The sequence below is a fragment of the Hemitrygon akajei genome, unplaced genomic scaffold (assembly GCF_048418815.1).
Source record: "Hemitrygon akajei unplaced genomic scaffold, sHemAka1.3 Scf000064, whole genome shotgun sequence".
In the NCBI taxonomy this organism is placed as follows: Eukaryota; Metazoa; Chordata; class Chondrichthyes; order Myliobatiformes; family Dasyatidae; genus Hemitrygon; species Hemitrygon akajei.
In genome coordinates, this window is record NW_027331950.1 from 744,027 (window position 1) to 764,920 (window position 20,894).

Sequence of the window (20,894 nt, forward strand, 5' to 3'; positions counted from 1 at the left end):
GTCCCACAGCCCACCTCCGCACCCCGCAACTCTCCGCTCTCTGTACGGATCGCGGTCCACGTCCTGTATCGCCCTGATCCACTTCTCCTCCCCACTGATCTCCCTCCTGGCACTGACACCTGCAAGCGGGACAAGTGATACACCTGACTCCTAACCTCCTCCCTCGTCACCATTCAGAGCCGCAAACATCCCAGTTCCTCCCGTTTCTTCCATGGTCAATTGTCCTCTCGTACTAGATTCCTTCTTCTCCAGCCCTTTACCTCTTCCACCTGTCCCCTCTCAGCTTCTCACTTCATCACTCTCCCCCACGTTCCCCCTCACATTGTCTCACCCGTCACCTGTCAGCTGGTTCTCATCCCCAACCTTTTTATTCTGGCTGCTGTCCCATTCCTTCCCAGGCCCAATGAAGGGTCTCATCCCGAAACACCGGCTGTTTATTTCCCCTGAATAGATGCTGCCTGACTCACTGAGTTCCTCCGGCATTTTGTGTGATAATCGGGTTTGATCACCTGTTTCTTTTGATGCATCTTTGTTTCTATTTCCTTCGCCCTCTGACTTCCAGGATCAGATAAAATCTTCCTTAAACTCTCTCACAAAAAAGAAATCAGACTTCCAGAAAAAGGAGCAGCAACAGAAAGAGAAGATTTCCGGAGTTCGGGTGAGGCTTCCTGAGCAGAATTTCTGATATTACAGTCGAGTTTTGCTCCCTTTAATGCAGAATAGCCGAGTATCGCAGCTCCAGTGACCTGGGTTTGATCCTGACCTCTGTTGCTGTCAGTGTGGAGTTTGCATGCTCTCCCTGTGACCACGAGAGACTCGGACACATCCCAATGACATGCCGGATGAATGGCTAATTACCGTTAACCCTGTAAAGATGGGGAGGGTGTGTGTGAATCAGGTGGGAGTAAATGGGTCAATGGGGAGAATAGGTTTCAGGAAAACATCAGTGAATGGGGTTGATGGGAATGTTTCAGAGCTAGCATGGACATTAACGGACCAAATGGTCTCCTTAATGTCATCAGGAAATACACACAGCAATACAGTAAATTAATCTTCACTTTCATTTGACAGAAACAGTCACCCAGCATTCAGACCTACATCACATCCCAGTTTGCTGAACTGCGCCAGATTATCACTGAGAAAGAGCAGAGCTTACTCAGGGATCTCAGGGAAGAAGAGAAGAGGATTCTCGACACAATGGAGAAAAATCTTCTAGCTCTCCAAGAGAATATAAGGGTTATTCAGGAGGAAATCACTAAGTTAAAGGAACAGATGGATCAAAAAGACGGTGTGATATTTCTCAAGGTGAGGGATTACATTTCAATTTGTTTCTGTCAAAGGGCACTAAATGAACAGTGGTATATTTGAAATAAATACAGCACAGCGGCCAATTCTAACAAATCAATTGCCGCTGCTGGTGACCTCACACAGATTGTTCGACCTGTATGACGCACACGTCAATCACACGAATAATGACCTTCCAAAATGTCGAAGATTTGTATTCGATCCTTTATCTGCAACATACTATCGTGAAGCAATGAAATTTCAGCGTAATTAATCGTAAATTAATCAGCAACTAAGCGGTTAACAAACGATATGATATCCGTCCGTCCTCAGATCAAAACTGCCCAGAACAAAGCATGAATACGTAACTTATTCCCTTCACTATTACCACACCCCCACACACGTGACTAGTTACCATCACAATCACGTAACACAGAACACAATGCAGACTGGGCAATTAAAGACAGAAAACAGATGCATCGCTCCTAGACACAGCATTTACAAATGGCAGTAAACTGTTTTTCACCAGACAACTGATCCTCCACACTGCCAAGAGTCTTACCATTAATACCATATTCTGCCATCATATTTGACCTACCAAAATGAACCACCTCACACTTACCTGGGTTGAACTCCAAACTGCCACTTCTCAGCCCAGTTTTCATCCTATCGATGTCCTGCTGTAAACTCTGACAACCCTCCACACTATCCACAACATCCCAAGCATTTGTGTCATCAGCAAATTTACTCACGCATCCCTCCATTTCCTCATCCAGGGCATTTATAATAATCACAAAGAGAAGGGGTCCCACAACAGAGCCCTGAGGCACACCACTGGTCACCAACCTCCATGCAGAATATGACCTGTCTACAACCACACTTTGTCTTCTGTGGACAAGCCAATTCTGGTTGAATAAATCAGTGTCCCCTTGGATCCCTTGCTGAAATCCATATACTCTACATCTACTGTTCTACGTTCATCAATGTGTTCTGTCACATCCTCAAAAAATTCAATCAGGGTCATAAGGAACGACCTGCCTTTGACAAAGCCATGCTGACTATACCTGATCATATTATGCCTCTCCAAATGTTCATAACTCCTGCCTCTCAGGATCTTCTCCATCACTTACCAACCACTGAAGTAACACTCACTGGTCTATAATTTTCTGGGCTATCTCTCCTCCCTTTCTTCAATAAGGGAATGACCTCTGCATCCCTCCAATCCACTGGAACCTCTGGTCCCTATTGATGATGCAAAGATAATCACCAGAGGCTCAGCAATCTCCTCCCACAGTGGCCTGGGGTACATCTCGTCCGGTCTCCATCAGAAACAATCTCCTCCCACGGTGGCCTGGGGTACATCTCGTCCGGTCTCCATCAGAAACAATCTCCTCCCACAGTGGCCTGGGGTACATCTCGTCCGGTCTCCATCGGAAACAATCTCCTCCCACAGTGGCCTGGGGTACATCTCGTCTGGTCTCCATCAGAAACATTCTCCTCCCACGGTGGCCTGGGGTACATCTCGTCCGGTCTCCATCAGAAACAATCTCCTCCTACAGTGGCCTGGGATACATCTCGTCCGGTCTCCATCGGAAACAATCTCCTCCCACAGTGGCCTGGGGTACATCTCCTCCCACAGTGGCCTGGGGTACATCTCGTCCGGTCTCCATCAGAAACAATCTCCTCCCACAGTGGCCTGGGGTACATCTCGTCCGGTCTCCATCAGAAACAATCTCCTCCCACAGTGGCCTGGGATACATCTCGTCCGGTCTCCATCGGAAACAATCTCCTCCCACAGTGGCCTGGGGTACATCTCCTCCCACAGTGGCCTGGGGTACATCTCGTCCGGTCTCCATCAGAAACAATCTCCTCCCACAGTGGCCTGGGGTACATCTCGTCCGGTCTCCATCAGAAACAATCTCCTCCCACAGTGGCCTGGGGTACATCTCGTCCGGTCTCCATCAGAAACAATCTCCTCCCACAGTGGCCTGGGGTACATCTCGTCCGGTCTCCATCAGAAACAGTCTCCTCCCACAGTGGCCTGGGGTACATCTCGTCCGGTCTCCATCAGAAACAATCTCCTCCCACAGTGGCCTGGGGTACATCTCGTCCGGTCTCCATCAGAAACAATCTCCTCTCACAGTGGCCTGGGGTACATCTCATCCGGTCTCCATCAGAAACAATCTCCTCCCACAGTGGCCTGGGGTACATCTCGTCCCGTCTCCATCAGAAACAATCTCCTCCCACAGTGGCCTGGGGTACATCTCGTCCGGTCTCCATCAGAAACAATCTCCTCCCACAGTGGCCTGGGGTACATCTCGTCCGGTCTCCATCAGAAACAATCTCCTCCCACAGTGGCCTGGGGTACATCTCGTCCGGTCTCCATCAGAAACAATCTCCTCCCACAGTGGCCTGGGGTACATCTCGTCCGGTCTCCATCAGAAACAATCTCCTCCCACAGTGGCCTGGGGTACATCTCGTCCGGTCTCCATTAGAAACAATCTCTTCCCACATTGGCCTGGGGTACATCTCGTCCGGTCTCCATCAGAAACAGGCCATTTGGTCCATCATCTTCTATCAACTTTCCTGCTTCAGAATTCTCCTCCCACCTGCTCACCACACCCAGCAACAGAGCCCCGAACTCGATGGTCCCTCACGTGTTTATCCAGTTGTCCCATTACATTCAATCTCTTCTGTTCCGCTTCAACCACTCCTGTGGCAGCGAGTTCCTCCACTAAGTTTCTTATGGGATTTATTAATATCCATCTGGAATTTCATCTCCCACAATACTTCCCGTAAAGAGTGGTACATCCCCCTCCCTCCCACTCACAAATAAAGCCATCACTGATCATAAATTCCTACATCTTATCACCCTGATATCGTATCCAGATGAAAATCCACAACCTGTCCTGTCTTCCCTGTAAGTTTCATCCTCTCAGTAATGGTCTGACATTCAGAAACTTTCCCTGTAATTTACCCCGTGGTTCTGTATTGTCCGTGTGTGTGAGTGACTGCGAGATTGGGAATTTTCAACACCCTGTAATGATTTGGATGAAATTCAGGGTGTGGACAATAAGTCCAAGTCTAATCAGATTTGTGTTTGATTTATTTCAGGAGGAAGCTCATTGGAACAGGAGGTAGGACATACTCTTTAGTAAAAACCTGTGTAGTTCAAAGTTTCAGTTTATAACCAGCAGTTTAATATTTACAGGATTAATGATGATGTCCAGGCATTGTCAGTGACAGATGAGGCCCTACCGGTTGAAAAATTCGATCACCTCTATTTGTTGAACACAGTGCTGAGAGAAACACTTGATGCCATTAACCGAGGTAAAACTACAAAGGCTCATTTCTCCTTGTTCAATTAAGTTCCAACTTGAAGCAAGGATTGGCTGTGATAATGGACTGAAGGGGAACTGAAGTTTATTTCATATCAACCCCACCAACTAAGAGGCATCACTGTCACATGGTCAGCTGGAGATGTCAGACCCCTGAACACACCAGCACAGGGTCACAATACAACCAATACACAGGACTGGCAGATGAACCACTGTGTCCTGATCCCAGGCACTCTGCACAACCCGCCAAGACATGCATTTGAATCCTACCACAGGAGCTGGGAATTTAATACTGACGATGATATTGTAGGGAATAAAAGCGGGTATCAGTGTGGTGACCGGGATTGTCAGGAAAATACACAAGTCCTTTGTGCCCTGTGAGTGCAGACTCTGACTGACACAGGTCTTCACCCCACCCCTCCTGAACCCGCAACTCTCACTGATGTTAGATGGCGAAGTGGGGAGCTGTAGTGACAGGGGACTCAATCATCAGGGGAGCAGACAGAAGAATCTATGGACGTGAACGGGACACCCGAATGGTATGTTGCCTCCCAGGTGCCAGGGTCAGGGATGTCTCGGATCGTGTCCACAGCATTTCCGAGAGGAAGAGAAAACAGCCAGATATCTTGGTACATATTGGTACCATTGACACAGGAAGTAAAAGCAAATTGGTCCTGAAGATAGAATTTAGAGAGCTCAGTAGAAAGCTGAGAAGCAGTACCTCCAGGGCTGTAATTTCTGTTATGTTGCCTGGACCACGTGCTGGTGTGGGTAGGAACAGGACGTTTTGGCAGATAAATGTGTGGCTGAGAGCTGGTGCAGGGGGCAGAGCTTCAGCCTCTTGGATCATTGGGATCTCTTCTGGGGGAAGTATGACCTGTTCAAAAGTGACGGGTTGCACCTGAACCCGAGGGGTAACAATATTCTGTGAGAGACGTTCGATAGAGCTGTTAGTGAGGGTTTCAACTAATGTGGCAGTGGGGTGGGAACTAGAGTGAAGGGACTCTGGATAGGACTGATGGTAAAAATACAAAGATAGCGTGCAGTCAGACTGTCAGATAGGGCGGACAGATGCGAGTACAGAATTGCAGTCAGCAGGGTGAGTATCAGTGCATTAGTGACACAGAATCAAAAAGGGTAGCAAATACAGAACTCAAAGTGTTAGATCTCAATGCATGGAGTATAAAAAATAAGGTTACAGATTGTCGGGTGTGATGTTGTAGCCATCGCTGAATCGTGACTGAAGGACGGTTGCAGTTGGGAGCTGAATGACCAAGGTTACACAATGTATCGGTGGTATCGGAAAGTAGGCAGAGGGGGTGACATGGTTCTGCAGGTAAATCAGTAGAAATTTGTGACATAAGGTATGAAGATGTTGAATCCTTGTGGGTTGAGTTATGAAACTACAAATGTAAAAGGACCCTGATGGCAGTTATATACAGTCACCCCAACAGGAGCTGGGATGTGGACCACAGGTTACAACTGGAAATAGAAAAGGCATGTCAGAAGGACAAATGTTATGTTAGTCATGGGAGATTTGAACATGCAGGTGAATTGGGAAAATCAGGTTGGTAATGGATCTCAAGAGAGTGAATTTGTTTAATGCCTAAGAGATGGCTTTTTAGAGCAGTTTGTTCCTGAGCTGACTAGGAAATCAGCTCTACTGGATTGGGTGTTATGTGTTGAACCGGAGGTGATTAAGAAACTTAAGGTAAAATAACCATTAGAAGGCAGTGCTCACAATATGACAGAGTTCAATTTGAAATTTGATAAGGAGAAAGTAAAGTCTGACGTTGTAGTATTTCACTGGAATAAAGGAAATTACAGTGGTCTGAGAGAGGAGTTGGCCAAAGCAAATTGGAAGGAGATGCTGGCAGGGATGAGAGCAGAGCAGAAATGGTGTCAGTTTCTGGGAAAATGAGGAAGGTGAAGGATAGATGTACTACAAAAATAAATAAATACTCGAATGGTAAAATAGTAAAACCGTGGTCAACAAGGGAAGACAAGCTAATGTAAAGGCAAAAGAGAGGGCATACAACAAAACAAAAATTAATAGGAAGACAGAAGATTGGAAAGCTTTTAAATACCTACAGAGAGGAACTATCTGTAGACAGGAACTACAGAGAGGAAATTGAATTGAGTTGAATTCACTTTATTACTTTCATCCTTCATATACACGGAGTAAAAACCTATAGGTTACATGTCTACCTAAATGTGCAAAGAGCAAATTATAGTAATTTATGATGAATTATATGTATAACATGCTGGTCAATATAACATAGAAATACAGTTGTCTCAGCACGAGTTAATCAGTCTGCTGGCCTGGTTGAAGAAGCTGTCCCGGAGCCTGTTGCTCCTGGCTTTTATGCTGCGGTACCGTATGGTAGCAACTGGTACAGTTTGTGGTTGGGGCGATTCTATCTCCAATGATTCTTCAGGCCCTTTTTACACTCCTGCCTTTGTAAAACAAGCTAGCAAACAAAATCAAATTGTGTTTCGTATTGTAAAAAATAGAGATGAGAATGGATCGCTATAGAATCGCCCGGATATATACTAACGGGGGACAAGGAGAGGACAGATGAATTAAATGAGTATTTTGCATCAGTCTTCACTGTGGAAGACACTGGCACTGTGTCAGATGGTGAAGAGTGTGAGGGAAGAGAAGTGAGTGCAGTTACTGTTACAAGGAAGAAGGTACTCAAAAATCTGAAAGACTTAAAGGTACATAAGTCACCCAGACCAGATGAACTGCACCCCAGTGTTCTGAAAGTAGCGGTCGACATTGTGGAGACATTTGAAATGGTCTTTCAAAAATCATTGGTGCCAGAGGACTGGAAAATTGCAAATGTCACTCTACTCTTTAGTAAGGAGGAAGGCAGCAGGATGGAAATTATAGACCAGTTAGCCTCACCTCTGTGGTTGGGAAGAAGTTAGTGTCAATTGTTAAGTATGAGGTTATGGAATACCTGGTGACACTAGACAAGATAGGACAAGTCAGCATGGCTTCGTTAAGGGAATATCCTGACTGACAAACCTGTTGGGATTCTTTGAGGAGATTACAAGTAGGATAGATAAAGGGGATGCAGTGGATGTTGTATATTCGGAATCGCAGAAGGCCATTGACAAGGTGCCACACATGAAGCTGCTTACCAAGTTAAGAGCTCATGGTATTACAGATAGTTATTGGCTTAGTTAGAGCATTGGCTGACTGGTAGGAAACAGCAAATGAGTGTAAAGCGATCCTTTTCAGGTTGGCCGCCAGTGACTAATGGCATTCCACAGGGGGCATCATTTTATGCTGTATATCCGTATACCCAACTCTCTCTGTGGGAAAGTTACCCCACAGATCCCTCATAAAAATTTCTGTCTCACTTTCAATCTGAGCCCTTTGGTTCTGTACTCCCATTTCTCAGAAAAAGACTCAACTTATCTGAGCCCCTTATGAGTGTATTTACCTCGATAAGGGGTCATCCCTCAACATCCTACACTCCAGCTAAATAGTCCAAGCTTATCCAATCTCTTTTTCTAACCCAAGCCCCCCCCCCCCCACACCCCAGTCCTGGTAACATCCTCCTGAAGCCTCCTGTCCAGTGTAATGACATCCTCCCCATATTCAGGAACCGGAAATGCAGACCATACTCCAAATGTTGTCTATCATCGACTTCAAAGACCTTACTTAAGTTCATGTGGACAGTGTGGAATAGGCTGATGAATACAGGACTGAAGGTGTTGTATTTGAATGCACCAGTATACGGAATAAGTTAGATGATGTAGCACAGGTAGAGATTGGCAGGGACAACGTTGCTGGCATCACTAAGTTGTGGTGGAAGGAGATCCTGGCTTGAAGCTCAACATTCCAGGATACACCTTGTATTCAAAGGACAGGCAGGTAGGCAGAGAGGCTGGGGAGGCTCTGTTGGTAAAATATGAAATGAAATCCTTCAAGAGAGGTGACATAGGATTGGAAGACGTAGAATCATTGCGGGTAAAGTTAAAAAACTGCAAGGGTAAAAAGACCCTGATGAGAGTTGTGTACAGGCTTCCAAATAGTAGCCATGAATAGAAATGGGATACAAATTACACCAGGAGAGAGAAAAAAGGACAAGGAGGTAGATTGGGAAAATGATGAAGGTACTGCATTCCAAGAGAAAGAATTTGTACAATGCCTCCATGATGGCTTTTCAGAACAGCTTGTGGTTGAGCCCAATGGGAGAAAGGCAATTCCAGAGTGGGATTTGTATAATGAACCAGATATGATTTGGGAGATTACGGTAAAAGAACCTTTAGGAACCAGTGATGATAAAATTATACAATTCTCCCCAGAGTTTGAGAGGGAGATAACGTCAGATGCATCAATCTCAGAGAGGAGGAAAGTTAGTTATGGAGGCACGAGGGAGGAGCTGACCGAAGTATATTGGAAGGGGACACGAGCAGGGATGATTGCAGAACAACAAAGACTGGAGCTCCAGGGGCAATTCGGATAAATAAAACCCAAAGATGAAGAAATATTATACAGGGAGGATGAGGTAACCGTGTCTGACAAAGGAAGTCAAAGACAGCATAAAAGTGAGAGGGCATTCAATAGAACAAAAATCAGCAGGATGTTAGAGTATCGAGAAGATTTTGATAATCAACAGAATGGAATGACAAAGCCATAAGGAGAGAAAATGAGATATGAGGGAAAGATTGCCAAAAAAACTCAGTGGTAAGATTGGCAAACTTAATGTTTGCTTTCATTTCGAGAGGATTAGAATACAAGAGCAAGGATGTAATTCTGAGGTTTTATAAGACATTGGTCAGACCACACTTGGAGTATTGTGAGCAGTTTTGGGTCCCTTCTATTGGAAAACATGTGCTGGCATTTGAGGGGTTCCAGAAGATACACAAGAAGAATTCCAAGAATGAAAGAGTTAACATACCGTAGATTCCGGACTACAGAGCGCACCTGATTAAAAGCCGCTGGCTCTAATTTTAGAAATAAAATCAATTTTTTAATTGTAAAGGCCGCACCGGATTTTAGGCCGCACCGGATTTTCGGCCGCAGGTGTCCCACGTTGTAATATGAGATATTTACACAGAAAGATATTACACGTGAGGATTTTTTAACTTTTAATTAAATCCATATGGTAACAAAAACAAATACATATTGCAAATGCTTTTTTACGAACCGTGCCCGTAACGCGGCTACTTTTAAATATACGTTGCGTATACTTCTTTACTGAACAACATTCCAATATCTCCTAACGACTGGTAAAAAATATATATACTGCAGCCTACCAGGAAAAGTTATTGATCGCCTTTAACTTAAAAGCAGCGTTCGCTCAGATCCAAAGCCGCTCGCGTAATGCGCTCCCCCCTCCTTTCCGTTTATCGCAAACTGGCATTTTTCCCACAAGACACCGCGAAACCGGGTGTGACGTCATAGCATCCCGCGATGTAGTACAGAAAACAAATATAGTTAAAACTCTTCTAACTTTAACTAGAAAATGAATTACTAAGCGAAAATATTATAAACTAAATAACTGCCATAAGGCAGCACAATGCTTCGAGTGTTTTCCATGTTGATGAGGGTGAGTACAAATGACTGATTTACAATAATTTAATTGTGAAAGTGCGCTTGATTTATCGTACAATTTCATTGGACCTCTGTGAACTACTCATCAATTTTATTGGTCTACTGTTATGAGGCAAAATGTTTACGAGGCGGCATGAAAAAAATCATGTATTAGCCGCGCCGGATTAAAGGCCGCAAAGTTCAAAGCTGTTCAAAATGTGGGAAAAAAGTAGCGGCTTAAAATCCAGAATCTACGGTATATGTTCTGTGCCTGTACTCACCGGAGTTTAGAAGAATGGCTGATTTATTATCCCCCTCAACCCTATTCTCCCGCCTCCTCCCCATAACTTTTGAGACTCTGACTAATCAAGATGTTTACTTATTAGCTTCTGCTTTAAAAATCAAACAGGATGAAATCTGCAGATGTTAGTAATCCAAGCTACACAGGTCCTGATGAAGGGTCTCGCCAGATCTCTCTGACACCTGTCGGGAGAGAGTTGCTGTTGGGTGGATGCGGGTGGGTTGAGAACGGTAAGCACAGCCTCCGACTACAGGGATGTCCATTTAGGACAGAGATGAGGAGGAATTCCTTTATCCACAGGATAGTGAATCTGCCACAGGCAGCTGTGGAGGCCAAATAATTGAGTATATTTAAAGCAGAGTAACACACACAAATTGCTGGGGGAACAGCAGGCCGGGAAGTTTCTGTGGAAAAGAGTAAACAGTCCACAGTTCAGACTGAAACACTTCATCAGGACCTGTTTTGCTTAAGGGTTCCTGCAAATTCATCCCCTGTCCTAATGAGGGGCTGCGGGGGATGGGGTTCTGGGAAAGGGGACAAAGTCATCCTCATCTCCCATCTTTGCCCCCTCTAGCTTCTCATTACGTCTACACACACAGTTCACCCACAGGCTTTCCACCCCTCCCCCTCCTGGTTCAATCTGCCATTCATCTCTCCCCTACTGGTTCCCATTATCACCTCCTTTACTGTCTCAAACCATCACACTCCCCCACTTCACACTCACAAATGAATGTGAACATTGTATGACGGGCCTGTTCCTGTGCTGTACTGTTCTATGTTCTCTGTTCCCAGTTTAGAAGGAGAGGAGGTCTGAGGGAAACATGAAATTCTTTTAGGGGTCAACAGGCTGGAGCCAGGTAGGATGTTTCCCCTGTCCGAGGAGTTCAGGCGTCACTGTGTTTGGAATTCTCAGCACCCGTGGGGGGGTGTTTTTGGGGTTCTTAGCCATTCAGTTTACAGAACAATCGAGTCGAAGGTTCGTGTCGGCCACCCGACTCCGCCTGAGGCCCAGCGATCCCTCAGTCCCGGGGCTGCGCTGCCCGAGTCTCTCCCCCCCCCCCCTCCGATCCCCGGGGCCACGCTGCCCGAGTCTCCCCCCGATCCCTGGGGCCGCGCTGCCCGAGACTCCCCCCGATCCCCGGGGACTCTCTAATTCTCTGCTTCTCCCCCCAGTTTCTGTCACCCTGGATGTGGAAACGGCGAATCCGTATCTCGAGGTGTCTGAGGATCGGAAGAGTGTGAGATGGACCGGGACCCGGAGGAATCTCCCTGACACCGGGAAGAGATTCACAGACCGGCCTTGTGTGCTGGGTTCGGAGGGATTCACATTGGGGAGACATTACTGGGAGGTGGAGGTGACGGGGATTCGGGACTGGTGTCTGGGAGTCGCCGCAGAGTCTGTGGAGAGGAAGAGAGGGGTCAGACTGAGTCCGGAGACCGGATTCTGGATCATCAGGCGGGTTGGTGACGTGTTATATCGGGATTGTGAGGTGTTCGCTGTTCGCCCTTCCCCCGAGTCCCGTCTCCCTGCCGGTCCCATCCCCGGGAGGGTGGGAGTTTATCTCAGTTATGAGTCCGGGACAGTTTCATTTTACAACGCGGAGACCAAGTCCCATCTCCACACCTTCACTGGGAATAAATTCTCGGGGAAACTTTATCCTTTCTTCCGGATTTGGGTTGTGAACCAGTGGCTGAGAATCTGCTCCGGTTCCGCTCCGGGTCTGTAAACGGGTCGGGTCCCGGGACCGGAGTCAGGAGTAAAGTCCCTGTAAATATAAATGTGCGGAGAGTGCAGCTAAATACGTGGCTAAGGAGATGGTGCAGGAGGGAGGGCTTCATGTTTCTGGACAATTGGGCTTTGTTCCCGGGAAAGTGGGGCCTGTTCCGACGGGACGGTTTGCCCCGGTACTGGAGGGGGAGATTTGCTAGTGCTGCTCGGTGGGGAGGGGGTTAAACTAGATTTGCAGTGGGAGGGGAACCAGAGTGTTCGAGCAGATAGTGAGGTGGAGGAGGATAAAGGTCATGCGAGGACTGCATGTATAGACAGAAATCAAAGGTTTGTACATTAGGTTGTAAATTAATTTTCAGAACTTTAGAAATGGTGGAAAACAAAGATATCTAAAAAGATTTTAATGTAGAACATGACCAGAACATATGTGAAAAATGGCTACTTCAGTTTTACACCTATCGCAATAATTGTCTATGTTAGGAAATATTTTGGATCGTCTCTCCTTTGTTAAATAGTAACAGTGAACAATTTTAAATTGAATTAAACACTGATTGGCACATATCAAACAAGAATTGACCATCTTCATTAACAAAGGTCATATTAAGTTCTCTCTCCCAATGTTGTTAATTTTTAGTGATTAAGGGGATCTGTTTTTCTTTTTGCAGATTTATTTATTTTTATTTTCATTTATTTTGTGATGGTCGATTGATGACTTTTGAAGAGTTAATTAGCAAATATTCTCATACACACTTTCTGCAATATCTTCAGGTTAGACATTTTTTACAAAAATAATTATCTACGTTTACATATATTAATCCGATTTGTTGGATACTGTTTTGAATAAGAATCCTTTAGTAAGAGGTTATATTGGTATAATTTATAATTTATTTTTAATACATTAATACAAAAAGATAACCTCCCACCTAAGGTTTATACATGATAGAAATATTCGTTGCTTCAGATGTGATAGAGGGGGAGGGATGAGAGGGGGAGGAGTGGCATTACTAGTCAGGGAAAATATCACAGCTGTGCGTAGACAGGACAGACCGGAGGGCTTGTCTGCAGAGGTCATATGGGTGGAGCTGAGGAACGGGAAAGGTGTGACCACACTAATAGGGGTGTATTATAGACCGCCCAATAGTCAGAGAGAATTGGAGGAGCAAACCTGTATAAAGATAGTAGACCGACGTAAGAAACAGAAAGTTGTAATGGTAGGGGGTTTTAACTTCCCTCATATTGACTGGGACTCCCAAACTGTAAAATGGCTAGATGGCTTGGAGTTTGTGAAATGTTTTCAGGAAAGTTTTCTAAATCAATATATAGAGGTAGCTACGAGAGAGGATGCAATATTTGATCTCCTATTAGGAAACCAGACAGTCAGGTGACAGAAGTATGTGTAGGCGAACATTTTGGGTCCAGTGACCATAGTATCATTAGTTTCACATTAATTATGGATAAGGATGTGTCTGGTCCTCGAGTTGAGGTTCTAAATTGGAGAAGGGCCAATTTTGTGGAAATGAAAATGGATCTAGGAAGAGTGGATTAGGATAATTTTTTTCTGGCAAGGATGTATTCAGTAAGTGGAAGGCCTTCAAAGGCGAAATTTTGAGGGTGCAGAGTTTGCATGTTCCTGCCAGGATTAAAGGCAAAGTTAACAGGCACAGGGAACCTTGGTTTTCAAGGGATATTGGTGATCTGGTTAAGAAAAAGAGAGAGGTGTATAGCAGGTAGAGGCAACAAAGAGCAAATGAGTGTAGAAAACATAAGAAAATACTAAAGAGGGAAATCAGGAAGGGAAAAAGAAGACATGAGGTGGCTTTGGCAGATAATGTGAAGGAAAACCTAAAGGGTTTCTACAAGTATATTAACCGTAAAAGGATAGTAAGGGACAAAATTGGTCCCCTAGAAGATCAGAGTGGTCGTCTATGTGTGGAGCCTCACGAGATGGGGGAGATCTTAAACAGTTTTTTTGCATCGGTATTTACTCAGGAAACTGGCATAGTGTATATGGAAGGAAGGGAAACAAGCAGTAGTGTCATGGAACATTTGTAGATTTGTAGGAGGTGCTTGCTGCATTACAGTGCATAAAGGTAGATAAATCCCCCGGGCCTGACTTGATATTTCCTCGGACCTTGAGAGAGACTAGAGTAGAAATTGCAGGGGCCCTGACAGAAATATTTAAAATGTCCTCAGCCACGTGTGCAGTGCCAGAGGATTGGAGGGTAGCTCTTGTTATTCCATTGTTTAAAAAAGGCTCCAATAGTAAACCAGGTAATTACAGGCCAGTGAGCCTGACATCAGTAGCAGGTAAATTATTGTAAGATGTTCTGAGAGGTCGGATGTACAAGTATTTGGAGAGCCAAGGGCTGATTAAGGATAGTCAGTATGGTTTTGTGCATGGTAGATCGTGTTTAATGAATCTTGAAGAGTTTTTCGAGGAGGTTACCAACAAAGTAGGTGAAGGACAGGCTGTAGATGAAGTCTACATGAACTTTAGTAAGGCCTTTGACAAGGTTCCACATGGGAGGTTAGTTCAGAAAGTTCAGACATGAGGTTTCCATGGAGAGGTTGGAGAGATTGAAAGAGTGCAGAGATTTACTAGGATGTTGCCAGGTCTTCAGGAGTTGAGTTACAGGGAAAGATTGAACAGGTTAGGACTTTATTCCTTGAAGCGTAGAAGAATGAGGGGGGATTTGATAGAGGTTTACAAAATTATGAGGGGTATAGACAGTAAATGCGAGCAGGTTCTTTCCACTTAGATTAGGAAAGATAAATATGAGAGGACATGGTTTTAGGGTGAAAGGGGAAAGCTTTAGGGGGAACATGAGGAGGATCTTCTTCACTCAGAGAGTGGTGGGAGTGTCGAACGAGCTGCCATCTGAAGTGGTAAATGTGGGCTCACTCTTAGGTTTTAAGAATAAATTGGATAGATACATGGATGGGAGAGGTCTGGAGGGTTACGGACTGGGCGCAGGTCAATGGGACGAGCGGAATAAAGTTTCCGCACAGACTAGAAGCGCCGAATGGCCTGTTTTCTGTGCTGTAGTGTTCTATGGTTCTGTGGAGTGAAATAAACACGACATGAGAATTGTCGATCGATTAATTTTAACTCGTTCACCGCATCCGTCAACCGAACAGAAACTCTGGGGATTCAGCAGCAGCTGCGGGCGGAGGGTCCTGATCTCCCCCGGGTCCTAAAGTCCACCCGTAATGAGACAGGTTAAATGGGACAAGTGGGGGCGGTGCTGACCGGAAAAGACAGTGAAGATTGTTCATTAAGTTCATCTGCCATTTCTTTGTCCCCCATTACTACTTCACCAGCATCATTTTCCAGTGGTCCACTATCAACTCTCATCTCCCTTTCACTCTTCATGTAACTGAAAACTAAACTTTTAGTATCCTGATTTATATTATTGGCCAGTTTGCCCTCATTTTTCGTCTTGACCATTCTTATGGCTTTTTTCGTTGCCTTTTGTTGGATTTTAAGAACATCCCAATAATCCAACATTCCACTCACCTTTGCTACCTAATATGTCATTTCCTTAGGTTTAACACAATTATTACATGCCTTTTCCAGCTCAAACTGTGAATTGATTTAAAGTCAGTCCCATAATTTAATATTTTTTATCTGAAAACTATCTCCCCTCGCAAAGATTGTACTGAAGACTGCATTTGATTTTTCTTCAGCCTTATACGCTTCACATTGAAATAGTATGTGTTTCGACAGTTTCATAATGACAAAATGTACACGACACAGAATGAAATTTTCCAATTAGATACAAGGCATAATTAAGCACAGTGTGGTCATTTCTATGTCATGTGAATATCATTCCTTCCCTTGTTTTAAGCCCTTCTTCTATAAACCCAACAGGTTTATGTATTCTGTAAAGGTGTCTGTCCTTATGTCCATTATCCTACGTCTTGCCATAAGCCCCTAATTCTTAACACTACCAACCCTTTAGCTTCTAATTTGCTAAGTGGAAGGTCTATATCCACAGCTTAACATTTACAGCTTTTGGTGCTAAACAGTCAACATCATCATTTCCCTCAACAGTGTGATGTGCAGGGCCCATAATGTGCAGACATATAAATCAAACTTTATATATGAAATACCGTTTGACAAGTTTCCAACAGTCAATCTGACCTACTGCCAGAATGACCTGTTTAATACTCATCAAAACCGAAATGTATTCTGAGCAAATTATAAGGACCAATTTCCTCCACCCACTGTAAGCCTATACTGTTGGCAAAGAATTCTACTTCCTATGCTGATAAATGACTATAGGTCATTTCTTTATCATTACCTGCAATTCAGGCACACAAAAACAGCCAAACCAACATTCCCAGTTAACTTATCTTCTGATTCATCTGTAAAAATGGTTACTGTATGATAATAACTTTCATTAATATACTGATGAACCAACAGACTCTCAGGCAGAACCGAATCCGATCGTTTAACCTAAAATCAACTGAAGTCATTGGAAAAAACAAGGTGGGGTTACAGAGAAAGCTACAGTGGGACATATTGTATCATCAAATACACCCATATTCCCAGCGTGGTAAGAACCCAGCCACCCAAAACAAAAAAAACACTCTTCTTGTGATGTCCCCAACCGTCCTCCAGCACACCTTTAACAGGATGATCATTTCCTTGCCCCCGCAAATTAATCCAGTAATTTGACATCAACTTGAACCTCAGTTACTTTGAGGGCAATTGTCCCATTGCACTCAGTTTATCCAAAACAGGAGACAACAATACTGCACTAGAAAACAATCTTAAAGTCTGTAATTGTATCACATGCAAACATTTTTAATTTGAAGATGAAGCTGATCCATAAGCCACACAGACATAATCAAGAACAGATCAAATTAAACAAATATAATTGGTCAACAAAGATTCTCATGTTGCACCCAAGAATACCCACATAGATGTCTGAGGAGATTTAAAGCTCCTTTACATTTATCAATTATTTTACTGATAGGTGCTTCCATGTCAGCTTATTATCCATCCACATACTGAGAAATCTTCCCACTGACACTTCCTCCAGATATTAATCATATAATTTAAAATCAGGTTCAAGTTTATTAATGCTGTTTGTAAACGATGTTATGTATTTTAACGACTGAAAGCTTAAAATCCTCATCAATCTGCCCACTGTTTGACCTATTAATTGTAAATTGTAATTAATACCTCTAATCTATAAAGCTACGTCATCTGTATGTTGTGATTTACCCAGGGTATCCCATTTTCCCATCTCAGAGAAAATATAATTAATCATAATATTAAATAATGAAGGGCGACAAATACTGCCTTGTGGGATCCCATTCTCTATCTCATAGAAACACAAACATAACATGCCGACCGGTACTTGGACAGTCCATCCAAAAAAAAACTCAGAAAAATTATACAATGTCCCCCTCACTCCTAATTTAATCAAAAGTCCTTTCTTCCATATCATTTCCCTTTTCAGTATCAAGAAATACTGCTATTACAACATCTTTATTTAATTGTGCTTTCCGAATATCATCTTCCAAACCTAAAACTGAATCTAATGTCATTTCACCCTTCCAAAATCCACTCTAATAAATCACTTTATCACCACTCTTTCCAAAATATAACTCAAGCGCTCGATTACATAAATGAGACATTCACGATATAGGCCCTTAACTAGAAAGATCAAATGGGGATCTGCCAGGATTTAGGATAGGCACTACTATTTCCATTTTCCATGAGGAAAGTAGATGCACAATTCAAACATTTAATATTTTCACAAAAGAGAAATATGTACATTTACAATTTCAAATATCACTCTTTCCTGGGGATACCTGACCTGCATTATTAATAAACTTTTAAATTCATTGGGAGTCATGTGTTCAGTTCTAGTGGCCTCACTGCAGGAAGGATGTGGATACTATAGAGAGTGTAGAGTAGATTTACAAGGATGTTGCTCTTGGAATGGAGAGCATGCCTTATGAGAATAGATTGAGTGAACTTGGCCTTTCCCTCTTGGAGTGACGGAGGATGAGAGGTGAACTGATAGCGGTGTATAAGATGATGAGAGGCTTTGACCATGTGGATAACCAGAGGCATTTTCCCAGGCTTGAAGTGACTAACACGAGGGGACGTAGTTTTAAGCTGCTTGGAAGTCGGTACAGAGGGAATGTCAGGGGTAAGTTTCTTACACAGAGAGTGGTGGGTGCATGGAATGGGCTGCTGGCAACGGTGGTGGAGGTGGATACAATAGGATATTTTAAGCGACTCTTAGATAGGTTCATGGAGCTTAGAAACATAGAGGGATATAGGATCAGGAAATCCTAGGCAGTCTCTAGAGTAGGTTACATGGTCGGTACAACATTGTGGGCTGAAGAGCCTGTAATGTGCTGTAGATTTCTGTGTTCTGTGTCAAAGACAGGCAGTGGAATTAGTTTAAATGGACTGGAGGACAGCATGGAAAGGTTGGGCCGAAGGGCCTGTGTTAGTGCCGTAAGGGAGGGGTTCTGTCCCAACCATCGACTCTATTCCCCTCAACAGATGCTGCCTGACTTGACAACGTTCTTGAAAAGTTCCATTCAGTTCCGCTTAGCATTCTGTACAAAGGATGTTTTGTGCTGGAAGAGTGCAGAGGAGATTCATCATGATTGAGGGGGCTTCTGTTCATAAGTCCATAAGGCATAGGAACAGAATTAGGCCATTCAGCCCATTGAGTCAGTCACCTTTCCATCATGGCTGATCCAAGATCGCACTCAATTCCAGATATCTGACCTCCCGCCATATCCTTTGATGCCCTGACTGATCAGGAAACGATCAACTGCCGCCTTGAATATACCCACACACTCGGCCTACACCGCAGTCTGTGGCAGAGCATTCCACAGATCCAATACACCTTGGCTAATAAGAAAATAAGCTGCTTACCTCTGTTTGAAAAGGTGGCCGCTCAACTTTGTGGCTGTTCCCCACCATAGAAAATACCTTCTCCACATCCACCTTATCCAGTCCTTTCAACATTCGGTAGGTTTCAATGAGATGTCCCCGCATTTATCTGAGTTCCAGTGAGCACAGGGTCAAAGCTGCCAAGTGCTCCGCATATTGTAACCCCTTCATTCCCAAATCATCCTAGTGAACCTCCTCTGGACTCTCTCCAATGACAACACATCTTGTCTGAGATGTGGGGTCCAACACTGTTGACAATACTCCAAGTGTGGCCTGACTAGTGTCTTATAAAGCCTCAGCATTATCTCGTTGCTGTTATATTCATGGGGCGAGATTGGACTGTGATGATCTACAGGGGGATGTTGGAATCCGAGTTCATATCTCCCAGATAGTGGTTCCATTGTCAGGCAGTTATGTTGTAGTTGTATAAATCTCTAGTTTAACTACATCTGGAGAATTACATTCGAAGACAGGAATAAGGCGAAGGTTTCGGATGGTGAGTGGAAGACGCTTAACAGGATGCTGCCTGGATAAAGTGAGACCGGACAATCTCGGGGAATTTTCTCCGGAGTGGCAGAGGCTGAGGGAGGTGTGACAGACGTTTACAGGAATGTGAGAGGCACAGACAGAGTGGACAGCCGGGATTTTTTCTCTAAGGAGGAAATGTCCAATGCCAGTGGACATGCACTTCAGTAGAAAGGGGGAACACATCCTCGTTGGTCCTTTTTGCACTATTGAAGTATTTTGTAATTTAGTGTAATTTTGTATCTTTTCTCTGCATAGCTGCAGTTGAACAAAAACAATTAGAAAAGACAATGATGTTAAAAACCTAACTCAGAATGTTTAAAGAAGATTTGCGTTTCAAGTTTTGTTTTTCATTCCCATTGTGGTGGGTGTCTGGAGTGAATATCGGGTGGTGATGGAGGCAGACGTGAAAGAGGCTATTAGATCCCACGTGGATGTGAGGAGAATGGAGGGGTGTGTTCCTTGTGTAGGCAGAAGGGATTGGTTTAGTAAGGCATGAAGTGACCAGTTCAATGGGTTCAGAACAACACAGTGAGCAGAAGGGCCTGTTCAAGGACAAGTACAGCAAGCAGAGCAGGTAAACTGGATAAAGTGATCCCACTCAGAGAACAGACTGTGACGTCAGTGGATATATGCCGGCATCACAGTTCTCTCACCAAAGATACTTCACTGCTGGATAAAATGACGTTTGTGATGTTTATAACCGATGTGGTGAATTGTACTGCTCAGACATCTCATCCTACTGAGGAAATTAAAATAATTGTGAAAGCTGCAGAAAGGTATCTCGGTGTAACTGGTGTTTTGTGGGAAGCTTTAAATGAAGTTTTGTTGGGTGGGGTATCTGTATCGCAGTCTACTTGGGAGCATACACAATAGGATTAAAATATTGCAATGAAATGCGAGAACTCTGATTTATAACGGTCAAGACTTTAAGAAGTTCATTTCTGTTTTTCAGTTTCTTCGTATGTTATATCTGTTCAGGAAACCAGCACATTTTAAGTTTTTATTCCTGTGCAGGATTATATTGTCGTTAGGCTTGACAGGTTAGTTGGTAGAGAGGTGGTGTTGCCAGTTTTATAAGGAAAGGGATAGGGTATAGAGTTTTGAATGGGAATGAAATAAATGACGAACTTGCAGTAGAAATTCTTGATTCCACAGTATGTATGCAATTTTCTTTTGTGAAAATATTAACTTTTTGAATCGTATTTAGAGGTTTGGCCACCAACTTTCCT

At 43.9% G+C, this 20,894-nt stretch overlaps 1 protein-coding gene across 1 annotated transcript in view; it reads left to right on the forward strand.

Moving 5' to 3' along the window:
• The window catches only part of LOC140721914 (nuclear factor 7, brain-like), a 39,611-nt gene that overhangs the window by 908 nt on the left and 17,809 nt on the right, over positions 1-20,894 (forward strand). The window contains exons 3-6 of the mRNA XM_073036737.1: positions 563-658; positions 1,072-1,305; positions 4,399-4,421; positions 4,496-4,614. Coding sequence (XP_072892838.1) covers positions 563-658; positions 1,072-1,305; positions 4,399-4,421; positions 4,496-4,614 — 472 coding nt within the window. The remainder of the gene's footprint in view (positions 1-562; positions 659-1,071; positions 1,306-4,398; positions 4,422-4,495; positions 4,615-20,894) is intronic.